The sequence below is a fragment of the Bos mutus genome, chromosome 14 (genome assembly GCF_027580195.1).
Source record: "Bos mutus isolate GX-2022 chromosome 14, NWIPB_WYAK_1.1, whole genome shotgun sequence".
Lineage (NCBI taxonomy): Eukaryota > Metazoa > Chordata > Mammalia > Artiodactyla > Bovidae > Bos > Bos mutus.
The window spans coordinates 76434004-76454642 of NC_091630.1; the positions used below are offsets into that span (position 1 = coordinate 76434004).

Genomic DNA, 20639 nt, shown 5'->3' on the forward strand with positions numbered 1-20639 from the left:
GTCATGAGATGAAGTTGGAGAACATCTTTAAAGATGAGCACCAAAAAGGTTTAAACCTTTAAAGAGGTTGCCATGGGAACGTGGTGGCAAACAGTGGGGGGTGCAAACTTTGGAGTCAGACAGACCCAATAAAGTCCCCCTCCTCCCTGTGCCTAAATGACTGTGGACTTCTCTGAGGCTCCATTTTCTCCTCTATAACATTTTGTTGTTTATTCACTAAGTCATGTCCAACTGTTGGCAATCCCATGGATGTAGCCCGCAAGGCTCCTCTGTCCATGGGATTTCCCAGGCAAGAATACTGGAGTGGGTTGCCATTTCCTTTTCCAGGGGAATCTTCTCGACCCAGGAATCAAATCCATATCTCCTGCACTGGCAGGCAGATCCTTTAGCAATGAGCCACCTGGAAAGCCCTCTCTGTAAAATAGGGATTCATTATATTATCCCACTGGAGTGTGGTAGTGATGTGCAGATAGCATGTGCCATAATCCAGACTCCACAGGTGCTCAGTCTACAGGTGAGGGAGTTGTTCCTTGTAGCCTCAACTCCTGCTGTCTCTACACAGGGTGCCCTCCCTGTGGGGTGATCTCAACCATTCAGCACTATCTGACTCCACTCACATGGCCTCTTCCTCTGGGTCACTCAGTGATGGCGGGGCTCAGACCTGGGGCCACCAGGAGGTGAGATGCCCAGGGCATGGGATCAACAGAGGCCCTCATGGTCAGGGTATTGAGGCTCTGATTTCCTCAGAAACCCCAGGTGTGACCCTGGGAGTGGGGACCTGCTCCTGTGGGCACCCTGGATGCCTCCCTCCCCTCCTTCGCTTCTGCCTGTGTGCCCCTGTCAGTCTGCGGACTCTCGGGGCCTCTGTCCCTCTGACTCTAACACTCGCAGCCCTTCTTACTGTGCTTCCTCCAACAGGATACGAGCTGGGAAACAGAAACCCAAACTGGACAGACACCCGTCTCCTAAAGGTTCTAAGTTGGCGTCCAAGAGCTCTGCTCTCCGGCAAGGGTATGAACTTGGCCACACTGATTCGGACAGCTCAGACAAGGGATGGCAGAAAGAGGTTCCCTCTTGCCTTTTTTCTTGGTTCAGGGTTGGGCTCCTGAGAGTTGGTCAAGTAACTTCCAGAAGAAGTGAGCTGTTACTCAGGGAGGGTGGGAGTCAAAAGCATGCCTGCTCTTGGGAGCACTGTCTTGGTGTCTGGCGCTTCTCTGTGTACCTATTGCATGTACATCACCTCAGCATATACGGGAGTTTGCATGTTACCCCCATTTCACAGATGAGAAAGCTGAGCCTCCGGACATTCATGCATGATGCCCCTTTGCCCGCTGCAAAGGGCAGTGGGGAAGTAAAGTCATAGAATATGCCAAGCACGGCGCCAGGTGTGTCACCAGCACCACCTTTCACGGTCACCACCTTATGGAAAAGGTATCAGTGCCATTTTAGTCTGGAGAAAACTGATGTTCAAGGTCAAGTTCAACCAGGCAGCGAGGAGATACGAGTGGGATTGCAGTCCCATTCTCACCAAACCAAAGCCTTTTCTCCACCCACCAATTCAACCACCTTCTTTTGACGAAGAAATGAAGCCCATACATGTGGGACCAGCTAGAACGGAGCCCGCGTGGATCTGACAGCTACTCTCCTGCGTATGCATATGCGTGTAGTGTTTCTGAGTAAATCAGAAACCCAGGCCCATCTTGGAAACAGAACCGTGTGTTTTCCGGCCTGCCCGGCACCATGCACACCCTCGCTCAGAGTGGAGTTTCGTTACTTCTATGAGTCACATTGTTGATCATCTCTAGTATTTTTACCTCCATGCTGGGGCATTTTTTTTTTTTTTTAAAGCAGTCTCCAAGTTCATTGCTGAAGGAAAACAAAACCTGTGCAGCAAGCCTGAATTGCTGCCTCCGAACCCTGGGTGCAGCTGAAGAGGCAGAGAAATGAAAGCTGAGATCTTTGCTGCCGTAAACTTAAGGGCTCTCGACCACGCACAAGGAAGCCGTGTTGTGTTTCTCTCCATCTCTGACGTCAAGTGTCCTTTCCACCCAAACAAACCCTTGTAAACATCACGGTGAGCCTCCTGCTCTAGCAGGTAGGTCCTCTTCACAGAAACAATTGGGTGTTTATCCTTCAGCTAAATCCCCTCATGGAACTTACTGGAAAACCCCTGAAGCCTCAGTTCCCTCCTCTGTAAAATGAGGCCATTTGGCCCGAGTTTGTGAGTTTTGCAAAGCTTTGGGGTTATGCCATCCTTCCTGCCAACCGGATCCCTTTCCCCAAATCAGGCAGCTACATTCGTGCTGAAGAAAATTACTTGAGGACAGGGAACAGTCCTTCCCTCCTTAGCCCGCTTTGCTCAAGCCCACCCCTGGCCTGGCCCTGTCACTCTAATTTAAAATTCCCCTAATGTGACCCCACCAGGCCAAGCCCCTTGCTGTGCCCCCAGGCACCTCCACGCTGGTCCCCGCCGACCATTCCAGCTCCATCTTTTGCCACGTTCCCCACACCCACATTCTCCAACCGCACGAACCATGCGCTGCTACTGCTGCTAAGTCACTTCAGTCGTGTTCGACTCTGTGTGTGCACTGGCCCCATAAAATCCACAGCACTTCCTAACTGCCTGTTTTTGCACTAATCTCCATTTCTGGAGTGTCCATCACTTTAGCAGCCTCAACACAGGGGCGCACACACACATACACACACATACATACACACCACTGCTTGTCTGCTCTTATCCAAGCAGCAATTTCTACTCACCAGCCTTTGCTAACTCGGTAAGCCTTCTCTGACTGCCCTGACCATGATGCAAAAGGCTTTTCACATGATATTTTAGCTGTCTTTTCACTTAACCTCGCCTCAGCTAGACTGTGAGCTCTTTGAAAATAAGGCTATGACTTTTGGTTCCCTGAGTATTTCACATTATGTGTTTGACACATAATTGCATTTTGAAAGTTTGGATGGGATAGATGGAAAGATGGATGGATGGAAGGATTAATGGAAGGATGGACGGATGGATAGAGAGATGGAAGGAAGGAAGAAGGAGGGAGGAAGAAAGAGGAAGGAAGAAAGGAAAGGAGGAAGGGGGGAAGGAAACAAGACGCAATTTGTTACTTTAGGAAAAAAATCCATAGAGAACTAGCTCTATAATAAGAACTTGCAGTGAATGAGTGAGCAAATGTTGTCCAGAACGAAGATGGAAAATCCAGACAGTTTCCCTGGGATTCTCCTTAACGGGCCAATTTGGCATGAAGGCTGCCCGCAGGTAATTCCGAGGGAAAGCCATTTGGCTGGCCTTGAGGCAAGAGGGTGAACGTAACTGACCCCATGGGTGTTGCAAACAAAGCCTCCCGCTCCTGCAGCAGGTACTGCGTAGGTCAAGACGGCCCTGCCTGGGGAGTCACAGGAGGCAGATACTCCCACTGGTCCCCCTGAGTCACTGCCCTCCCAGGGGACCATCCAGATTAACCCCCCAAGACGGCACACAGAAACCCTGCCTCATCTCCACAGGACAATGCTCTGCTTGTAGCCTCACAGCTGTGTTCCAGATGCACTTCAGAAGGGAAAAGAGTCAATTAGAACAGAAACAAGGATCAGAGGGCATGATTTCACCAAGAGCCCTTGTTGAGAAGGGAGACTTGTGAATCTGAGGACAGAACAAAGATTTTGGAACCAGCACAGCTGAGTTGAAATCTCACGTAGCCAACTGACAACAAAACCATCTGCTGAAGTTTCACTATGTGTGAATAGACGTGCTTTGTGTCGATTATATTCTGCTATGCAAATTGCAGCCCCCCACCATGAAATAGATATTACTGTCCCTGGTTTCCAGATGATTCCTAGTGAAGATGGGCAGTGTCCCAAGAACTCACACTGCGAAAGTGGTGGAACCATGGCTTGAACCCAGATCTGACTTCCAAGACTTCCAGCTTCCTGACACTGTCAATTGTACTCCCCCCACTGCTTTGTCCATCCCATGGGATTAGACTCTCTGGACCAGAAACTCAGTAGAGGATGGATGTTATCACGGATACTGGAGAAAACCCAGGGCTTTTGGTACTGCTTTTGTGAATTCCACTCTGGACCTTTCTGAGCATTTGGAGTAAGGGGTGGGGATGAATGGTGTGCTCAACAATTCCTTGTGAATCAGTAAAAAGCTGCCGCAGTTGACAAACAGAATGTAGGTTTATGTAGAGCTAGGATGGGCGGACTGCAGCCTTTGGGCCAAATACTGCTCACCTGCTGTTTGGCAAATGAACTTTTACTTAGAACACAGTGTTTTTCTCCCCACTATGGATGACTTGAGTCCTCGAGACAGAAAGAGAATGGTTTGCAAAGCCTAAAAGACTTGCTTTGGCTCTTTACAGAGAAAGGTGGCCACCTCCTGGAGCAATTGCAGCCCCCGCCAGACCTTTCTCTCGGCCCCTTCCCCAGGCCCACCCTGGGGCTCCCACTCTCTGGAGCCTGGTCACCCCAGGCCAGGTTCTGATTCCCAGTCCCTCACTGCTCAACCCCACCAGGAAAGCCTGCCTGCACTCCTGGTTCAGCTTTTCCTCCCATCTACTACTTGAGCAGGACTGTCTGTCCTGGGAGACAGGAAATGCTCATCTAACCATCACTCAAGGTCCCTAGAGAAAACCCAGGCCCAGATTCCAGGCCACCCCCTTTATTTTACAAGGAAATGGGGAACTGGCACTTGACAGGCCCCTCTCGCCATCTCCTGTTGCCCCACCTCTTGGCTGCATGTTCCAGAGGGGGCACCCGAGGTCACTGAGCCTCAGAGGGGGCTCTCAGACCCCTTATCAACACCACCTGGGGTGATCCTAAAAACACCCTCCTCCCAACACACACACACACACGCTCTCTCTCTCACACATACACACACTCTCACACATACACATACACAACACACTCATACAGACACACATTCAGACATACACTCACACACACACCCCCATATGTACACACTCTCACACACGCACACACACACTCATACACGTAAACACATATACACAGACTCACACACTCTCTCACACACACATATACACACTCATACACATTATCTCACACATACACACACTCACAATATGCATAGTCAGATGTACACACACACACACATACACACCCTCACACACACTCGAGTCTTTTCTTGGCAGTGGAGCCCAGGGCCCTTCACAGTGAGTCTGAGGACCCAGCGCCAGGTGCTGCAGAGACCCCCACTGCAGTGACCCTGCTTCACCCACCCTAGGGGGTGGCACCATTCACACCTGCTTCTGCTTCTTGTTCTCTTTGTTTGGGCAGCTCTTCCAGGTGGAAGGATCATGAGGGCTGGTCCCGGAGGACCTAGGGTGACTCATCCACAGAGAACCAAACCCCTTCTTTGAGTCAGCCCTGCTCTAGGCACTGCAGACCCATGGCCTCCCCTCATCTGGCCTCCACCCCTTCACCTGTCCAGTGGGGGGATGACTTGCCACTGGGGGCAACTGTGATGGCCGAGTATTGGCGACGATGCCTTGTCAACTGCAAGATCCTCTGTAAACACTAGCAAGAAGCATTGTCTCTGGTTTCTGTGCTGAGTTAGCAGCATGTGATATCTAGTGTGGAGCTTAGAACTTGGCATGGATTTCACGAGAGGAGACGCCTTGTAGCTTTTGTGTGGCAACCAATATCAATAGTGGAAAAATAAATAACTGAGAAACATCTTCTCTCTCTTCAGCTCCATAAAAAAGCTTCTGTGTCTCACGTCATGTGGGAGGCAGCTTCTCACTGTGAGACTCTGGAAGCTTCAGTAGCAGATGGAACAATGGCCCCCAAAGAGGTCCACGTCCTAGTCCCTGGAAACTGTAAACACATGAGGTCACGTGGCAAAGGGAGTCCAAGGTTGCAGATGGAAATAAGGTCGCTAGTCAACTGGCCTTAAAGAGGGAGAGTGTGCTGAATTATCCAGCTGTGTGTAGTCACACATACAGCTGATTCACTTTGTTGTACAGCAGAAACTAGCACAACTCTACAAAGCAATTACACGCCAATAAAATAAACTAAAAAATAAATTTAAAGAAAAGAAATGAAAGAATGGACTTCCCCGGTCTTACAGTGGATAGGAATTCACCTGCCAACACGGGGACATGGGTTCGATCCTTGGTCCGGGAAGATTCCACATGCCAAGGAGCAACTAAGCCCGTGAGCCACGACTGCTGAAGGCTGTCTGTCCCAGAGCCCACGCTGCACAAGAGAAGCCGCCATAGCGAGAAGCCTGCACGCCGCAAGGAAGAGCCGCCCTCACCCGAGCAACCAGAGAAAGCCCACCTGCAGCAACAAAGACCCAGCACAACCAAAGATAAATAAATAGATAGATAAAAAATTTAAACAACCATTACTTTGAAAAAAAAAAAAAAGAAGAAGAAGAGAGAGCGTCCAAGGGAGCTGTGATGGCAGATGAACGGCCTGAGAACTACAGCACTTCCAGCTTTGAAGATGAAAGAAGGAAGCCAAGGGCCGAGAAACATGGGCACTTTCTAGAAGCTGGAAAAAAACGCAGGAAACTGATTCCCTTCCAGGGCCTCCGGCAGGAATGCAGCCAGACGACACCTGGGTTTGGCCCATGTGAGAATTCAAACCCACAGAACAGCAGCATATCAGCAGGCGTTGTTTTAAACCGCGATGCTTGCAGCCACGTGTTATAGCAGCGACAGGAAATGCACAGAGCTTCCATTCAGGGAGCCGGCAGGCACGGGTTAGTGAGGGTGCTTCCAAGGCTGCTCGTGTGTCAGGCCAAGAACGGCCCCGTGACCTCCACCAGGACTCACTGCCCCTGAGCCTCCATGCCCTGGGCTGATTGCTGGCCATCCGGGGATGGTGGTGAGAAAGGTACTGCTGTGACCAGACTGGGATAAGTCACAGAGCATGCACAGGGTGGACGCCGCCTTCTCCACAAACGCAGTGCAGCCCAGGCTACGGGTCTGTGCTTGGCAAGGGCGAAGAGGATGGATAACCCCAAACACGGGGCTGCTTCCTTCTGCCATGCTGCTCCAGTTTTAGCTACTACCTGGTGGGCGATAACTACATGCCCACACTCACAGCTAGACATCTGAAACTCTTCCACTGAACAAATAAATGAAGGGTTCCCACTCTGCATGTCGGAATAACCTCCGTCAGAGCTCTGTGGCCATCCCCCAACTGGCACGGCCCGGTAACAGTGGTCCAGGGAGACAGGAGGCACCTACCACACCCCAGTGCATCCTGACTGGCATCGCTGGCGGCCACGACTCGGCCGAATCCTTCCAGGCACCCAAACTGTGTCCTGGGAGAGGTGCCAAAGCGGTCCCCTTGGAGGAAGCGGATGGAGGTGTCTGCTGAGAACGTCTTGGAATCCAGATGAAGCTGGAATGTTCCGCTCTGGATCAGATCTGCAAAGCGCCCAGCGAGATATTTGCCTGCCAAGGCCTCCTCTGCAAGACAAGAGGAGACAGGGGTGTCACCTCACTGTTCCTGCTGGGGTCGGTCCAGGTGCAGAGCTTCCAGAATGTCCACATTGAAAGGAGACACAGGCCTACCCGTGTCTCAATTTACAGACAAAACTGAGGTTCAGAGAAGAGGCTTGATTGACCCAAAGTCACACAAAATCAGAAGCGCGTATAGGGCTCCAACCCAGGTCTCCAGCTCATGCTAAAGTCACAGAGAATCAGAAGCGCGTATAGGACTCCAATCCAGGTCTCCAGCTCGTGCTATTTCTGCGACAGCAGTATGCCCCTCAGTGCTTCCCAGGTGGTGCTAATGGGACAAAACCTGCCTGCCAATGCAGGAGGCGTGAGACTTAAGGGTTCCATCCCCGGGTTGGAAAGATCTCCTGGAGGACGGAATGGTAACCCACTCCAGTATCCCTGCCCAGAGAATCCCATGGACAGAGGAGCCTGGTGGGCTACAGTCCACAGGGTCGCAAATAATCAGACATGACTGAAGTGACTTTGCAAGCACGCATGCAATGTGACCCTCGCTGGTAGAGAATATCAGGACCCCAGTCACTCATCTAACGTGCATTATCCAGGTATACAGCTGTCTCAGCCTTTGCCAAGCCACCATCTCCGAGCCTCAGTTTCCCCATCTGAAAAATGGGCTGGGAAGTCCCCTTTTGAGGTTGGTGGGGATTACAAGACAGGACGTGATGGGGCCGCTCGAAGGGAAAGTGGAGCCTCCACCTCAACGTTCAGCTTGAAGCTGGCAACGTTCCAGCTGTGGAACTACGAGGGTTTCCTAGGAAGGAAGCAGGTGAGCAAGCCCCACACCTAGAGCTGGGACACCCCAGCACGTAACGAACGTCCCCGCCACGACGGCTATTGTGAAGGAAGCCCCAGGCCATGGATGCCAGGAATAAACATCACATCCATCTGCAGCTTCAAACACACCCAAATTGTGCAGCCTGTTGTCAGAGAACAACAAAAAGGGGCTCTTAATTCATAATGCTGGGGTTTCTCTGGCAGCTCAGCGGTAAATAATCCGCCTACCAATGCAGAGACGTAAGAGATGTAGGTTCAATCCCTGGGTCGGGAAGATCCCCTGGAGAAGGACATGGCAACCCACTCCAGTATTCTTCCTGGAGAATCCCATGGACAAAGGAGTCTGGAAGGCTACAGTCCACAGGGTCACAAATGAGTCTGACATGACTTATAGACTAAATAACAACAACACAATTCATAATGCTATGGGGAGAAGTGGTATTAATAATTACTGTCACAAGCACTGCAGAATGGCTGATATACAGCCTGCCTCCTGGGTTACATTCTGGTCTCTTCTTCGACTTCTCCCTCATAGAGCAGCGGTCAAGCTCCACCCAGGCCTGACCCTGGGTGTTTGGCCCCAAGATAGTGCAGGAGAAATAGGAGAAGTTCTCACCATCTAGTCAGAAGACCATGGGTTGTGTCCCACCCTGGCTCAGAATAACAATCATAAAGTCCACGCTACTCCCCCTTAAGTCTTTCTATTCTCAATTCATCCATACCATCACTGCACAGTTCCAAATAGTGTACTGATGGATGTAAACAGTGTCAGTGGTCTGAGAAGTTCTCTGATTGGAAGTAGAATGAGCAAAAATTATAAACCAACAAGGACTCCCTCACCCTACCTCATTGTCCCCTTCCTCACATGTGTCTTCCTTCTCTGTGCCCAGAAAACCAAGAGAAGAATTAGAAAACATTCTCAAAAGCAGTCAGAGGGTATTATTATATTTAGCACTAGTCAGCTATGGGCCAGAACTCTACTGCTTTTTATAAACTTCTCAGTAACCAGCTCCACCCACGGGCCAGGCACGTGATGGGCTCTCTGGCCCCACAGGGAGGCGCTGGGGCCGCACTGGCTCCATCCGACGGACGGGGACACTGAGACCCAAGGAGTCTGCTTGGTCTCAGGGCAGCAGTGTAAGAAAACATACCAACGTCCTGCAGGTCTGGGAGAGAGGCGGGGGGCGCGTCCACAAGCTGCAGTTTCCACGTGATGTTGACTCCTAACCGCTCCCTGCTCAGACACTCCACCTTCACCGAGGAGTCGTCACACACGGGGATGGAGACAGGGGTTCCCGCCGTCTTCACCTGCACGGAGATGCAGACGGGAGTTCAGGAACATGAAGCCGGGAGCCAGCTTTGCCGAGCCTACGCCGGGCACCGAAACTGGCTTATCTTACTGTTGGAGGAGGTCCCGGAGAGAACAAGACTGACCCTTGACCTGGGAGCTGGCCCCGGGGCGATCGGAACTCCCGGGCCCTCCCCTGTCCTTTGAAAGGCTGCTCTGCATCCCCACCGCCTTGTGGGAGCCATTTGGGAGGGCGCAGCCTTGAGAGAGCCGGAAACTGAGGTTCTGGGTCCAGAGAGGTTGAATCACCTGCCTTGGTGACACAGCTTGTAGACAGAGGTGTTAAGTGGCGTTAAGAGCCAACGTACATGGGGAAAGGATTGAAAAACAATAGATACATGTATATGTGAAAATAAGATAGACTACAAAAAATACACTTAGAAAAAAATGTAAAGATTCTCAGAAAATAATAAAAAGGGCACGCGTGTGTACACACACACAGAGATAAAGAAAGCTCAGACACTCCAAATTCATGGGGCCATAATTCACTGGAGAAACAATTTCTACTGACTGCCCAAGTCCTCGCAAGACCCACACCCAGCAGGACACGACCCTCCCTCCCGGGAAGCACCCACTGGCTCCTCCAGTGTGACCACGCAGCCTGGCTTCTTGCTCCACCTAAGCACGCTCCACAGTGCCTGCTGACCATCTGCAGGGCAGGGTGGGAGGATGGATGGTGGTAGGGCCCGGTTAACTCGAGGGCAGCACCAGGCAGGGCCGGGGATCCACACGAGCCTCTCTGTGCACTCTTTGCATCATGCTCTTTCAAAAGCAACAGCCAGGAGCTTCTGTGTGGAGTCCTGGGGGTGTCAGTTTATCAGAAGCTGGGGTGTCAGAGGTGAATGAGAAGGTGAATGAGAAGGTGCTGTGTAAAAGCAGGGGATTCTGTGGCTCTACCATTTCTCAGTTGTGTGACTGCCCAACTATTTTAACTCATCACAAAATGGTAATAATAATAGGGTCCCCGTGAGGTCTGCATTAGCTATGCCATGCCAAGGGGTGCAGAGTGCCTGGCACAGTCTAAGTGCTTGGCACACATTTGGAGTGGCATCTGTGTGCAGACAGAATGGCCAGTGAGATGGGTACCAATCCCACCTCTACCTCTGTGTCATTAGTCTTGTCTGAGCTGCTTTCTCATCCTGGGTCTCAGTGGGTGAAATGAATGAGGGTTGAACTGCAGGTTCATTTGAGCCCTGAGGTTCTCTGCCCAAAGACCCTGAGCTCAGTCCGAGCCCCGCTTGTGGGCACATACCTGGATCTGACAGAAGCCGCGGGCCGTGAGCTCGTCTAACAGGAAGACCTGGAACGCCAGCAGCAAGCCTGAGTAGTCGGCACTGCACACCTTGCCCAGAGGGAGCAGGAGCTGGAACTGCGCTTGGGTCTGGAGAGTCTGCCAGAACTGGGGCCCTGCGAGCGAGCACCAGAGGTCAGCAGACAAGGGCAAAGAGCTATGGGGTTCTTTTGTTTTTTTTCTCTGCAAAACGAACCCTTCTTCATTTTACTTGGAGTTCACAAGTGCTGCCATCTTGCATTGTCAGCCTCTGGGTCTAGCTACTTTCCAGCACGCCAGCTTGTCTCTGAAATCACTTAGCACCCTCACAGCAAGCTCAGTCCTGCCTCAGCCTCTAAACCCAGGCTGAGGTCCTGGACATTCTTCTTGGAAAATCTTCCATAATACCTTGCACTCAAACAGGGCCATGACACCTGCTTTGGCCAGTTGAGAGTAGATACCGCAGCCTATGTGCAAGACTGAAGTTGTGCAGTGTGCAACCTGCACAAACGTACACAGGAAGCCTGCACTCCATTTTAGGAGTTCAGGACCCACGCCTCTCTTCCCCCAAGTCCCTCACTCACAACAAGTCTAGCTCTGATTTCCAGCTACTCAGTCACCATCAGGGGGACAAGTCACTTATTTGTCCAAATCACATTCTGAACTTTTTTCTGGATAGCATTCTCTATTTCAGAATGCTTTGTGACAAATTTGTGTCCTTTGCCCCCCTGCCAGCCACCCAGAGCCTTGTGACAGTCAGTCCCAGAATCTGGGTCTCTCTCCTGAATGCCCCTCCTGTTGCCCTGTGCTGACCCCTGCCCTGCCTGGCTGTGAGTAAGTACAGCCAGCCTTTGCCTAGGCGGACACAGTCAGAGTTTTGTGTCACGTCACAGCCACGAACATGTCAAAGTGGGTTCGCTGTGAGAGCAGGAGAAAGGAGCTGCCCATATTTAAACACGGCCCAAGTCCATAGTGATCAGAACAGACGCCACAGCCTGGAGCTACAGACGGACTGAGGGGAGGCGGGGAGGGGAGAGGCTGGGGTGGCAGTGTCACTGTGACCCCAGAAGCCAGATCAGCAACTCTGAGCTTGTCGGCATCTTAGTAACCAACATGGCCACTGAAGCATCTACACCTTGAGAATAGTCCTGTATCCAGGACTTCCCATGGGAGCCAGAAACAGTGGAATGTGTCTCAGGGAGCAGATTGCTCCAGAGAAGCCACAAATGAAGCTTTGCCCCAGGGGCCTGGGAAGCACAATTGATCATTCTAGAAGACAATGCTGCATTGAGTGCTCTGTCCTGCTCTGATGCCACACGCTACCCTCAGGTGGGGAAAATGAAGGCCTCCGCCCCAAGCCCTGGGGTTGGGGAGCGGGACTCGGCAGACCTTTCTGGGGCCACTCACGTTGGCAGGCGCGGGGCTGGGGCGGCCGGGACTCCCAGCGTCTCCTCTGCACGCTGCAGAGCAGTGGCTCCAGTGGGAAGGCACTCCGGTAGCCCTGGCTGCACCGTAGCTGGCACCGCTGCCCAGCGGGCGCGCCCAGGCCTGAGGCGCGTTCACACAGGATAGCCCCACCAGCCACGTCTGCCACGCTGAAGGGCAGCGGGCACTGCGGACCTGGGGGGAGGAAAGGGGCAGCTGTGGCCACCTACCCGGCACCAATGCTGAGCGCCTCCACCTCCCATTTCTGCTCATGAGCACGGCCCCCCTCACCCTCCCTTCCCTCAGGCCAGCCTGGGCCTGCCCGCTCCCTCTCCACCCTCCTGTTGGCTAATCCCATCCTCTCATTTTAACAGACACCCCTGGATCAGGGAAAATCCCCTGGAGAAGGGAACACTACCCACCCCAGTATTCTTGCCTGGAGAACTCTACAGACAGAGGAGACGGGTGGGCTACTGTCCATGGGGTCACAAAGAGTCAGACACGATGGAATGACTAACACTTTGATAGCACTTTTGAGCAGAAAAGGAAATGGCAACCCACTCCAGTATTTTTGCCTGGAAAATCCCATGGACAGAGGAGCCTGACAGGCTACAGTTCATGGGGTCACAAAGAGTCAGACACGACTGAGCAACTTCATTTCAACTTCAACTCACCTTCACTTTGAGCAGAGATGACTCTCACATCTTCAACTCCACTCAGGCCCTCTGGAGCACCTTCTCATCTCTAAGTCCAGTTCTCACCCAGTCTCCTCCACCTCAGAGCCAACAGGGCCAGGCTCAGCATCTGCTGCCCACGCCTTCCCACGCCTGCTCCAGCTTCAGCAACCCCAGCTTGAAGCCTGGTGCCTTTAGCCAGAAACATGGCAGCCAACCCAGAGGGTCCCACTGCCTCTGCCCACCAGCTCAGCTGTGGCTCACAGCTTCTTGACTTCTCTTCATCCCCATCGTATATCCTTTATTTAGACATGCGTCATCTTCTCCCTGAACGGCCACTGAAGCTTCCTCACAGCTCCGTGTGTTCGGGCCTCACCCCCTGCCCTCTGCTTCCATGTTCAATCCACTCCCCCCGCCAGCAGAGAAATGTATGGAGCTGGACTCAGTTCTCAAGTCTCCCGAGTGCCTGCTGGCCTGACTTCCTCTCTGCTCTGGTCTCCTCTCCAGCCTCGCTTTGCCCCAGGGCAGAGTTGCTATTTCCCAACCATATGCATTGTACAGCCCATGTCCTTCCTTTTTCTATCTGCTTATCTGCCTAGAAGATTTCTTTTTGGGTCGTCAGTTATCAGCTCAACCCCTTTAACTTTCTAACACTTTTCACAGTTCTTCCAGGCTTGCTTTAGCCACCTTTATCCAAGCCCTCAGGCCCCCTGGAGTAGACTGCCTTGTGATCAATTATACAAGACTATCTGCATTCCAGGCTCCCCGCTGGACTGAGCCACAGAAGGGGAGAGGACGTCTCTCCTCTGTTTACCCAGGGCCCAAGGCTGACCTGGACCACAAGCTCCAGGAGTGTGTGTTAAATCAATAGATGAATGAGTAAATTAAAAAACAGACATGGTCAGTGACAATTTCATACCTGGCTAAAGATAGTTAATTATCTGACTCTAGAGCACAGACTTGCTGCCTGTATATATCTGGCTTTAAAGCTTGCGAGCCTCACATGACTCAAGGTTACTTGGGGTCCTCGGATGGAGAATGACTCACTTGGATCTTCAGGGTGCAGCCTGGGCCCCTGTCTAGTAAGGACAATGGCCTCTGGACAAGATTGTGTGCTGGCATTTGCAGTGGGCTCATGGAGTTGGCTCTTAGCCACCAGGCTAAGCAGTTTACAGAGACTATTTGAATTAACCCTAACAATGGTCATAAGAAATAGCTATGATTCCCCCTCCCCATGCCCACAAGTTACAGATTGGGAACTTGAGATTAAGGGACTCGCCCAGGGTTACCCAGCAAGGGTGCTGGCAGAGCTGACACTTGGGTCTATCTGTTTGACCCCGTCATCTGAGCTTTCTCCCCAGACTCTGTAGCAAGTCAGCAGGAAGAAGCTTTGGGGAACTCAAAGTGCTTGCTGTTCCACTTGCTAGCTGGGTGGCTTTCAACACGTTAATGACCCTCTGTGAGTCCCAGTTTTGCCATCTATAAAATGGAGAGTAGGACTCTTCTATCTATTTACCTGCATCCCTGGGGGAGCAAAAATGGGGCGTATGATGTGACAAGCACGTTTTAGTAGGTGAATCTCTGCACAGGTGAGCTACGATCATGGAATCCTGGCAGGGCCAAGACACAGGGGGTCTTTCAGACCCCAGAAGAGCTCTGCTCCCAGACCTGTTCCTGCAGGACACTCAGCAGTCTGTTCCTTGGGTCCCGACAGTGCGGACCACTCTTCGATGTCCTGTAAGTTCAATGTGTCTGACGCTAAAGCTGACACTCGTTGCTCTCGGCAACACCCGGCAGGGGGCTCTTATAAACACCCATTGAGCACCTGCTATGTTCCCTGCATGGTGGCAGTGGCTAAGGGTCTTGAACAGAACCCATAGAGACTGGGAGACTCAAGGTCTTGGGAGAAAAGGCGTGTAGTGAGAGCCCTGGGCACGCACCGCAGGTTTGAGGAAGGAGACAGAGCCCCGCGAAGAGAGCATTGACTCCTCCTTCCCACCCTTCTTTTGAAGACTCCCCTCTCTCTTTACAAATATAAATATCACTCTACAAATGTAAAAATTCTCTTTACACATAGAAATCACTAGACTTAATTAAATGTGTCTGCAGTTCCAAAATGTTGCCTAAAGACTGAAAATGTTAAAAATAATAATAATAATAATAAGGCAACAAAACAGTAAGAACAACAGAAGAAAGGCAACTGCCATAAAATTAGTCATTTTGTGCAGCATTTCTCAACCATGCCAGACCCAACATCCCAACTTGTAATAAATATTTTGCAATGTCTTCATTTACTGCTCTGAAACAGAAGTCACAGATAATGTAACCTACTTGTGCACACATATTTTAAAATGACTCCAGTGTCCTGTGACTTGAGAACAAAGGAAAAAGTAAAGGTAAGTAATTGATAATTCAATAATATGTTTAATAACTAATAATGTATTTCAATATTATATATTCATGTACAGTTCAATATTTTATACCCAAATGATCTTTTAAAGTAGAAACAAAAATAGATAAATCAACACCTCCACTGATTCCTGAAGCTCCCCGGCTGGGATGATGCCTCTGAGGTCCCCCCACTGAGATCCTGCCGTCTGGACCCTCCTCCCCACTTGAGGATGGGGAGACCAAAACCTGGCACCCCCGAGGAGGCCAGCACCCAAGCTTCACTGGCTCGGGAGATTGCCACAAGGGCTCGCCTTGGTTTGAGCTCCTGAATATTCACTGGAAGGGCTGATGCTGAAGCTGAAGCTCCAATACTTTGGCCACCTGATGCGAAGAACTGACTCATTGGAAAAGACCCTGATTCTGGGAAAGACTGAAGGCAGGAGGAGAAGGGGACGACAGAGGATGAGACGGTTGGATGGCATCACTGACTCAATGGACATGAGTTTGAGTAAACTCCAGGAGTTGGCGATGGACAGGGAAGCCTGCTGTGCTGCAGTCCATGGGGTTGCAAAGAGTCGGACACCACTGAGTGACTGACCTGAACTGAACTGAGACAGAGTTTCAACGTCACGGGGTCAACTGCAATCCCTCATGCAGATCCCTTGTCTCCCCTCCTTCCCTCACTGTCCGGACACCTTTGGTGACCCCTTCACCCCAGCCAGGGCCAAGGAAGGGATGACAGGACCCCCACCAGCCCGGGGGCCACTCTGGGGCATCACCACTTACTCTCACAGGCCGGCTGGCTCCCGGCCACGCGGGTCCCGGGTACCTCCTCTCCGCTGCCCAGGACGCACCAGCAGCTGCCCTGGGCCGGGTCGCACTGCACTGGGGAGAAGCCTCCATCCTCTGCCCTGCAGGCTGGGCTGTAGCCAGGGCTGGTTCTCCTGGAGGGGACTCCACTCTGGAGCACTTCACAGAGGCTCGGGCCTTGACGCAAAGACAAGCCACATGTGTTCTCTGCCTGCGTGGCTGTCACAGCCCTTGTCACCACCCACCACCCACTGCCACCTGCCTACAGGGCCCCTGGGGTCTGGGGTGGCCTCCCGACTAGGGTGTTGCACTCAGACACTCGGCTTTGTACTCCCCTCTCCACTCCATGCACGTGCACACACACACACACACACACACACACACACACACACACATTGCCTGTCTTCAAGGAGCTTAGAATCTTAGAGGATACTTAACAAGTAAGTGAGCAACTGCAGTTGAGATGCTAAGGATGATAATGGGGTGTGCAGGGCAGTTTACGAGCCCATAGGGCGGCACTGAGCTCTGCTGGGAAAGACAGAGAGGCCTGCAAGCCTTCCTTGAGGGACTGATGGGTGGACGGAGTAAGAGTTAGCCAGCTGGGGTTGCGGGTTTGCAAAGGCTGCACCAGACCATAAAGGCCCACGGAAAAGAGTGACTACCTGCTTGAAAAGCCTGATTATAGTTTACTATTCCTGGACCTGATGCTGAGATGGAGAAATAAGAGAAGCCCAGGAAGATACAGGAGCCTACACAGAGAGGTCCAGAAACCTCAGCAAGGAGCCTGGGCCTGAGGACCACAGGGAGCATCGATGGGCTCCAGGCAGAGGACAGCCGCACATGGCCCTTTAGAGACACCGTCTTAACCTCACTGTGGAAAGCAGATTGCTGGACCAGGCTGGAGGACGAGGGGCCAGGCAGGAGCCCTGGTATCGGGGCTGCACAGCAGACTGCATGAAGGCAGCGGTGCCCACTCTAACAGAGACCAGTGCTGGTTTGTGCCTCTAGTTACCCCAAACCCTGCTATATGTATTACTCCCAAGAACCCACTGAGGTGGGGGAATCGTGCCCCTATTTCACAGATGAGAAAACTGAGGCGCAGTGAGGTTAGAGGCTTTCACAGCTCTGGAATGGCCAAGCTGGGACGTGAAGCCAGCTCCTGGGGCTCCGTACCTCATGCTCACGGGGTGGGGGCTGGAGAGTGATGGGGAAGGGCCAGTACTCACACTGGGCACTGCTGTTTGTGCCAGGGGGCACGCCCTCTCCTGAGGCCGGATCCACACACCAGGTGCCAGCCTCCGACGCCTGCAGCCTGGCAAACTCTCCTGTCTGAGACAAAACCAAGGTGGTGTCACCCAGCGAAGATGCTTCTGTAAACTGATAAGTCGGGAGCCAGACATCAAGGATATTTCTCCCGAAACTACTGGCGATGGCTTTTCCAGATGTTGGGGAGGGGCTGGACGGGACTGTCCTGTTTGAGACCCTTTACATACATTGTCTGAATTCATGGCTGTAACATCCGCATGAGACAAGAACTGCAGTGAACCCATTTTTAGAGTGGGGAAAACAGGCTCACTCAGAGAGAGAAAGTGATACAGCACCATCCAGCTGGGAGTGGCAGACCCACTGGCAGACCCAGGCTGGGCCCAAGCCTGCCCAGCCCCAGAGCCCAGCTACTGTCTTGAAAGCATCCCCCTAGTTCCGGAAACGATTTTCAACCTGCATCCCTTGGAGAAAAGGGGTCTGTAACAGAAAAGAAAGACAAGGAAGGAGGCAGTCGCCTGCCTTTGCCCAGGGCCCATCTCTCCTCGGCCAGCTGGAGATGCTGGGCAAGCTCCTCCAGTTCACTGGGGCAAGTTTCCTCATCTAAAAAGAGAGGAGATGGGACCAGATGGACCCATGCACTCCTGGTGAAGACAATGTCCTCTCTCCTGTGTGTGCAGCTGCAGGCAGAAGGGAGGCCAGTTTTTCCAAGCTCCCTGGGACCACTGAGGGTTTCCTTGAGCTTTCCGAGACCACTTGTCCGTTCTATACTCTGCCGTGCCATTTTCACAGACGGTAAACGACCATCGTAACGACACCCGATGTTTACAGAGAACATAATCAGGAGGCCCCCAGGGTGCCCTTCCGTCCCTGATGTAGGTGGAGAGCCTGCGTCCCCATTCTACTCAGCGAGACCCGGGGAAACCAGAGGAGGTGCCCCCGGGTGCACGGCTTTCAAGCCGCACAGGTAGGCTTCAAACCCAAGCAAAGGTTTGAGAAAATACGGGATTGTGAAGATCTACAACTGAGAACACACTATCCGCTAACATGACTTCTGCTGAGGAGCCGGTCCAACACACAGCCGTCCAGTGTGGGCACTCGGCATCTTGGGTCCTGCTTCCTGGCACTTGGGTCCTTCCAGGAGCCAGCCTGGGGAACCACACGATCGGAGGTTCTCTGGGAGCTGGTCTGAATCACTTTTCCCTCCGTCAGAACTCTGCTTCCTGCCTCTCCTTCTCCACAGGTGGGCGTGCAGGCTCTGATGATGGAGCAGACTCTCATTTCAGGGGTAGGGAGCTGTCAGCCAAGACAAAAGACTAGATCTGCTAATTTCTCTACAAAACTCTTCCGTAATCAGGGTCCATGTTTATAGCACCAAACAGTATGAATAACAGTGAGGAACAGTAACAAGGAAATTTTGCTCAGTAATTTGCATTTTGTGAACCTCTGCACTGCTGATTTCATCTAACTTCCTTGGAGCCTCTGCGAGCCCAGCAGAGTGGGGGGCAGTGTTCCTATCACTCCTACTTCAGGGTACAGGGCCTGAGCCACAGGGAGTTCCATCAGCTGGTACCTGAGTGGTTGGTTCCAGCAAGAAGTCTCTCTCTAAGAGCTTTCACATCAGTCACTGCCCTAAATCATGACAACCAGGGAGCTGGAGAGGGAAATACTACAGTCTTCCATTTATGTTGAGAAGCTGAACTATGATGGGCATGTTGATGTGGCCACATGGTTTAAGGAATTATGTATGTGTATATTATTCTTCAAAGAGTTTTCACTAAAGGTTATTTCCTAAAAGCCTCAAAACAGTCCTACCGCTAGGGAAGATTAAAATGGGGCCTGATCTTAGGATAACACAAAGCCCAGAGAAGCACAGAGACAGTAAATAAATTGCCCAAGGTCATATAGCTTGGGCCTCCAGGTGGCTCAGTGTTAAAGGATCTGCCTGCCAATGCAGGACATGCAAGAGACGTGGGTTTGATACCTGGCTCAGGAAGATCCCCTGGAGGAGGAAGTGGCAACCTACTCCAGTATTCTTGCTTGGAAAATTCCATGGACAGAGAATCCTGGCGAGCTACAGTCCGTGGGGTCATAAAAGAGTTGAACACGACTGATCAGCTAAACATCACCACCACCACATAGCTTGGATCAGCCAGGGCTGGGACAAAATCCGAGGCCTAGAATTCCTTGTGAGTTTTCAATTAAAACAAGTTTATTGAAAACTAGAAAATTCGCCATCCAGAAAGTTCTGGCTTCTGGAACCTTCTTGGGCCTTCAGAGACTTACCTCTAAGCAGGTTGGGATGAACAGGTCTTTAGGAGATGGTTCTGCTTGGACACCAGCCTGTTTCCAGCTGGAAAGCAGCCCACTGGCTCGCAATCTCTCGCAGCTGGTGGGGCCTGGGTGGGGAGAGAGGGGAGCTCTCAACAGGCTGGCCGTGGGCGCTGAGGGCAGGTGGGGAGCCCAGGCTGGCCCCGAGTGTTGGAGCCATGCATCTGGGTGGGTGGAGGTGCCTTATGCAGAGAGCTGGGACCCCAGAGAAGCAGGCTGAGGGTCAGGGACAAAGACCCACGTGGGACATTTCACCTCTGAGACATAAAGTGAGCGCCTGATTACATGGGTCCAGACTCAGAAGAGAGGTTGGACTATGGACCAGACATGAGGTCGTTGTAGAAAACACAGAAATAGATGAAACTTCCCAGGAAGCAGGTGTCAGGGGGTGGACCTGGGGCTCCTTGCCCACACCCAGCTCCCTCCCTCCACCTGGGAAATGAGGAGCACCATTAGGAACTACAACTAAGGTCAGGGAACTCTTCCAGGCCTGGGGACTTGGGGGTGTGTGGTCTGCCTGCTCTTGGGAGTTGGTCTGAAGCGCTGGCCCACGGAGCCTCCCCAGGCAGGGCACCCGCTAGAAGGCCCGCCGGCTGGTCCAGCGGCCCCACTTACACTTCGGGATCTGCCGGGAGCGGGCGGTCAGCGAGGCGGGGACGTACTCTCCCTTCCCGTCCACACACCAGCAGTGCCCTGGAAAAAAGCCCCGGCCAGGAGTTCAGGAAGTGCCCAAGGGCCCTGCCCTGAGGGTCCTGCAATACACACTACCATACATAAAAGAGATAACAAATAAGGACTTGCTGTATATAGCACAGGAAACTCTACTCAATACTCCGTAGTGGCCTATATGGGAA

At 52.2% G+C, this 20639-nt stretch overlaps 1 protein-coding gene across 1 annotated transcript in view; it reads right to left on the reverse strand.

Annotated features, from left to right (window-relative positions):
• The window catches only part of TG (thyroglobulin), a 234181-nt gene that overhangs the window by 188807 nt on the left and 24735 nt on the right, over positions 1-20639 (reverse strand). The window contains exons 12-19 of the mRNA XM_005900741.3: positions 20401-20478; positions 19741-19853; positions 17418-17520; positions 16168-16368; positions 12299-12511; positions 10874-11028; positions 9425-9581; positions 7224-7448 (exon numbers count right to left, since the gene is read on the reverse strand). Of these exons, the coding sequence (XP_005900803.2) occupies positions 7224-7448; positions 9425-9581; positions 10874-11028; positions 12299-12511; positions 16168-16368; positions 17418-17520; positions 19741-19853; positions 20401-20478 (1245 nt within the window). The remainder of the gene's footprint in view (positions 1-7223; positions 7449-9424; positions 9582-10873; positions 11029-12298; positions 12512-16167; positions 16369-17417; positions 17521-19740; positions 19854-20400; positions 20479-20639) is intronic.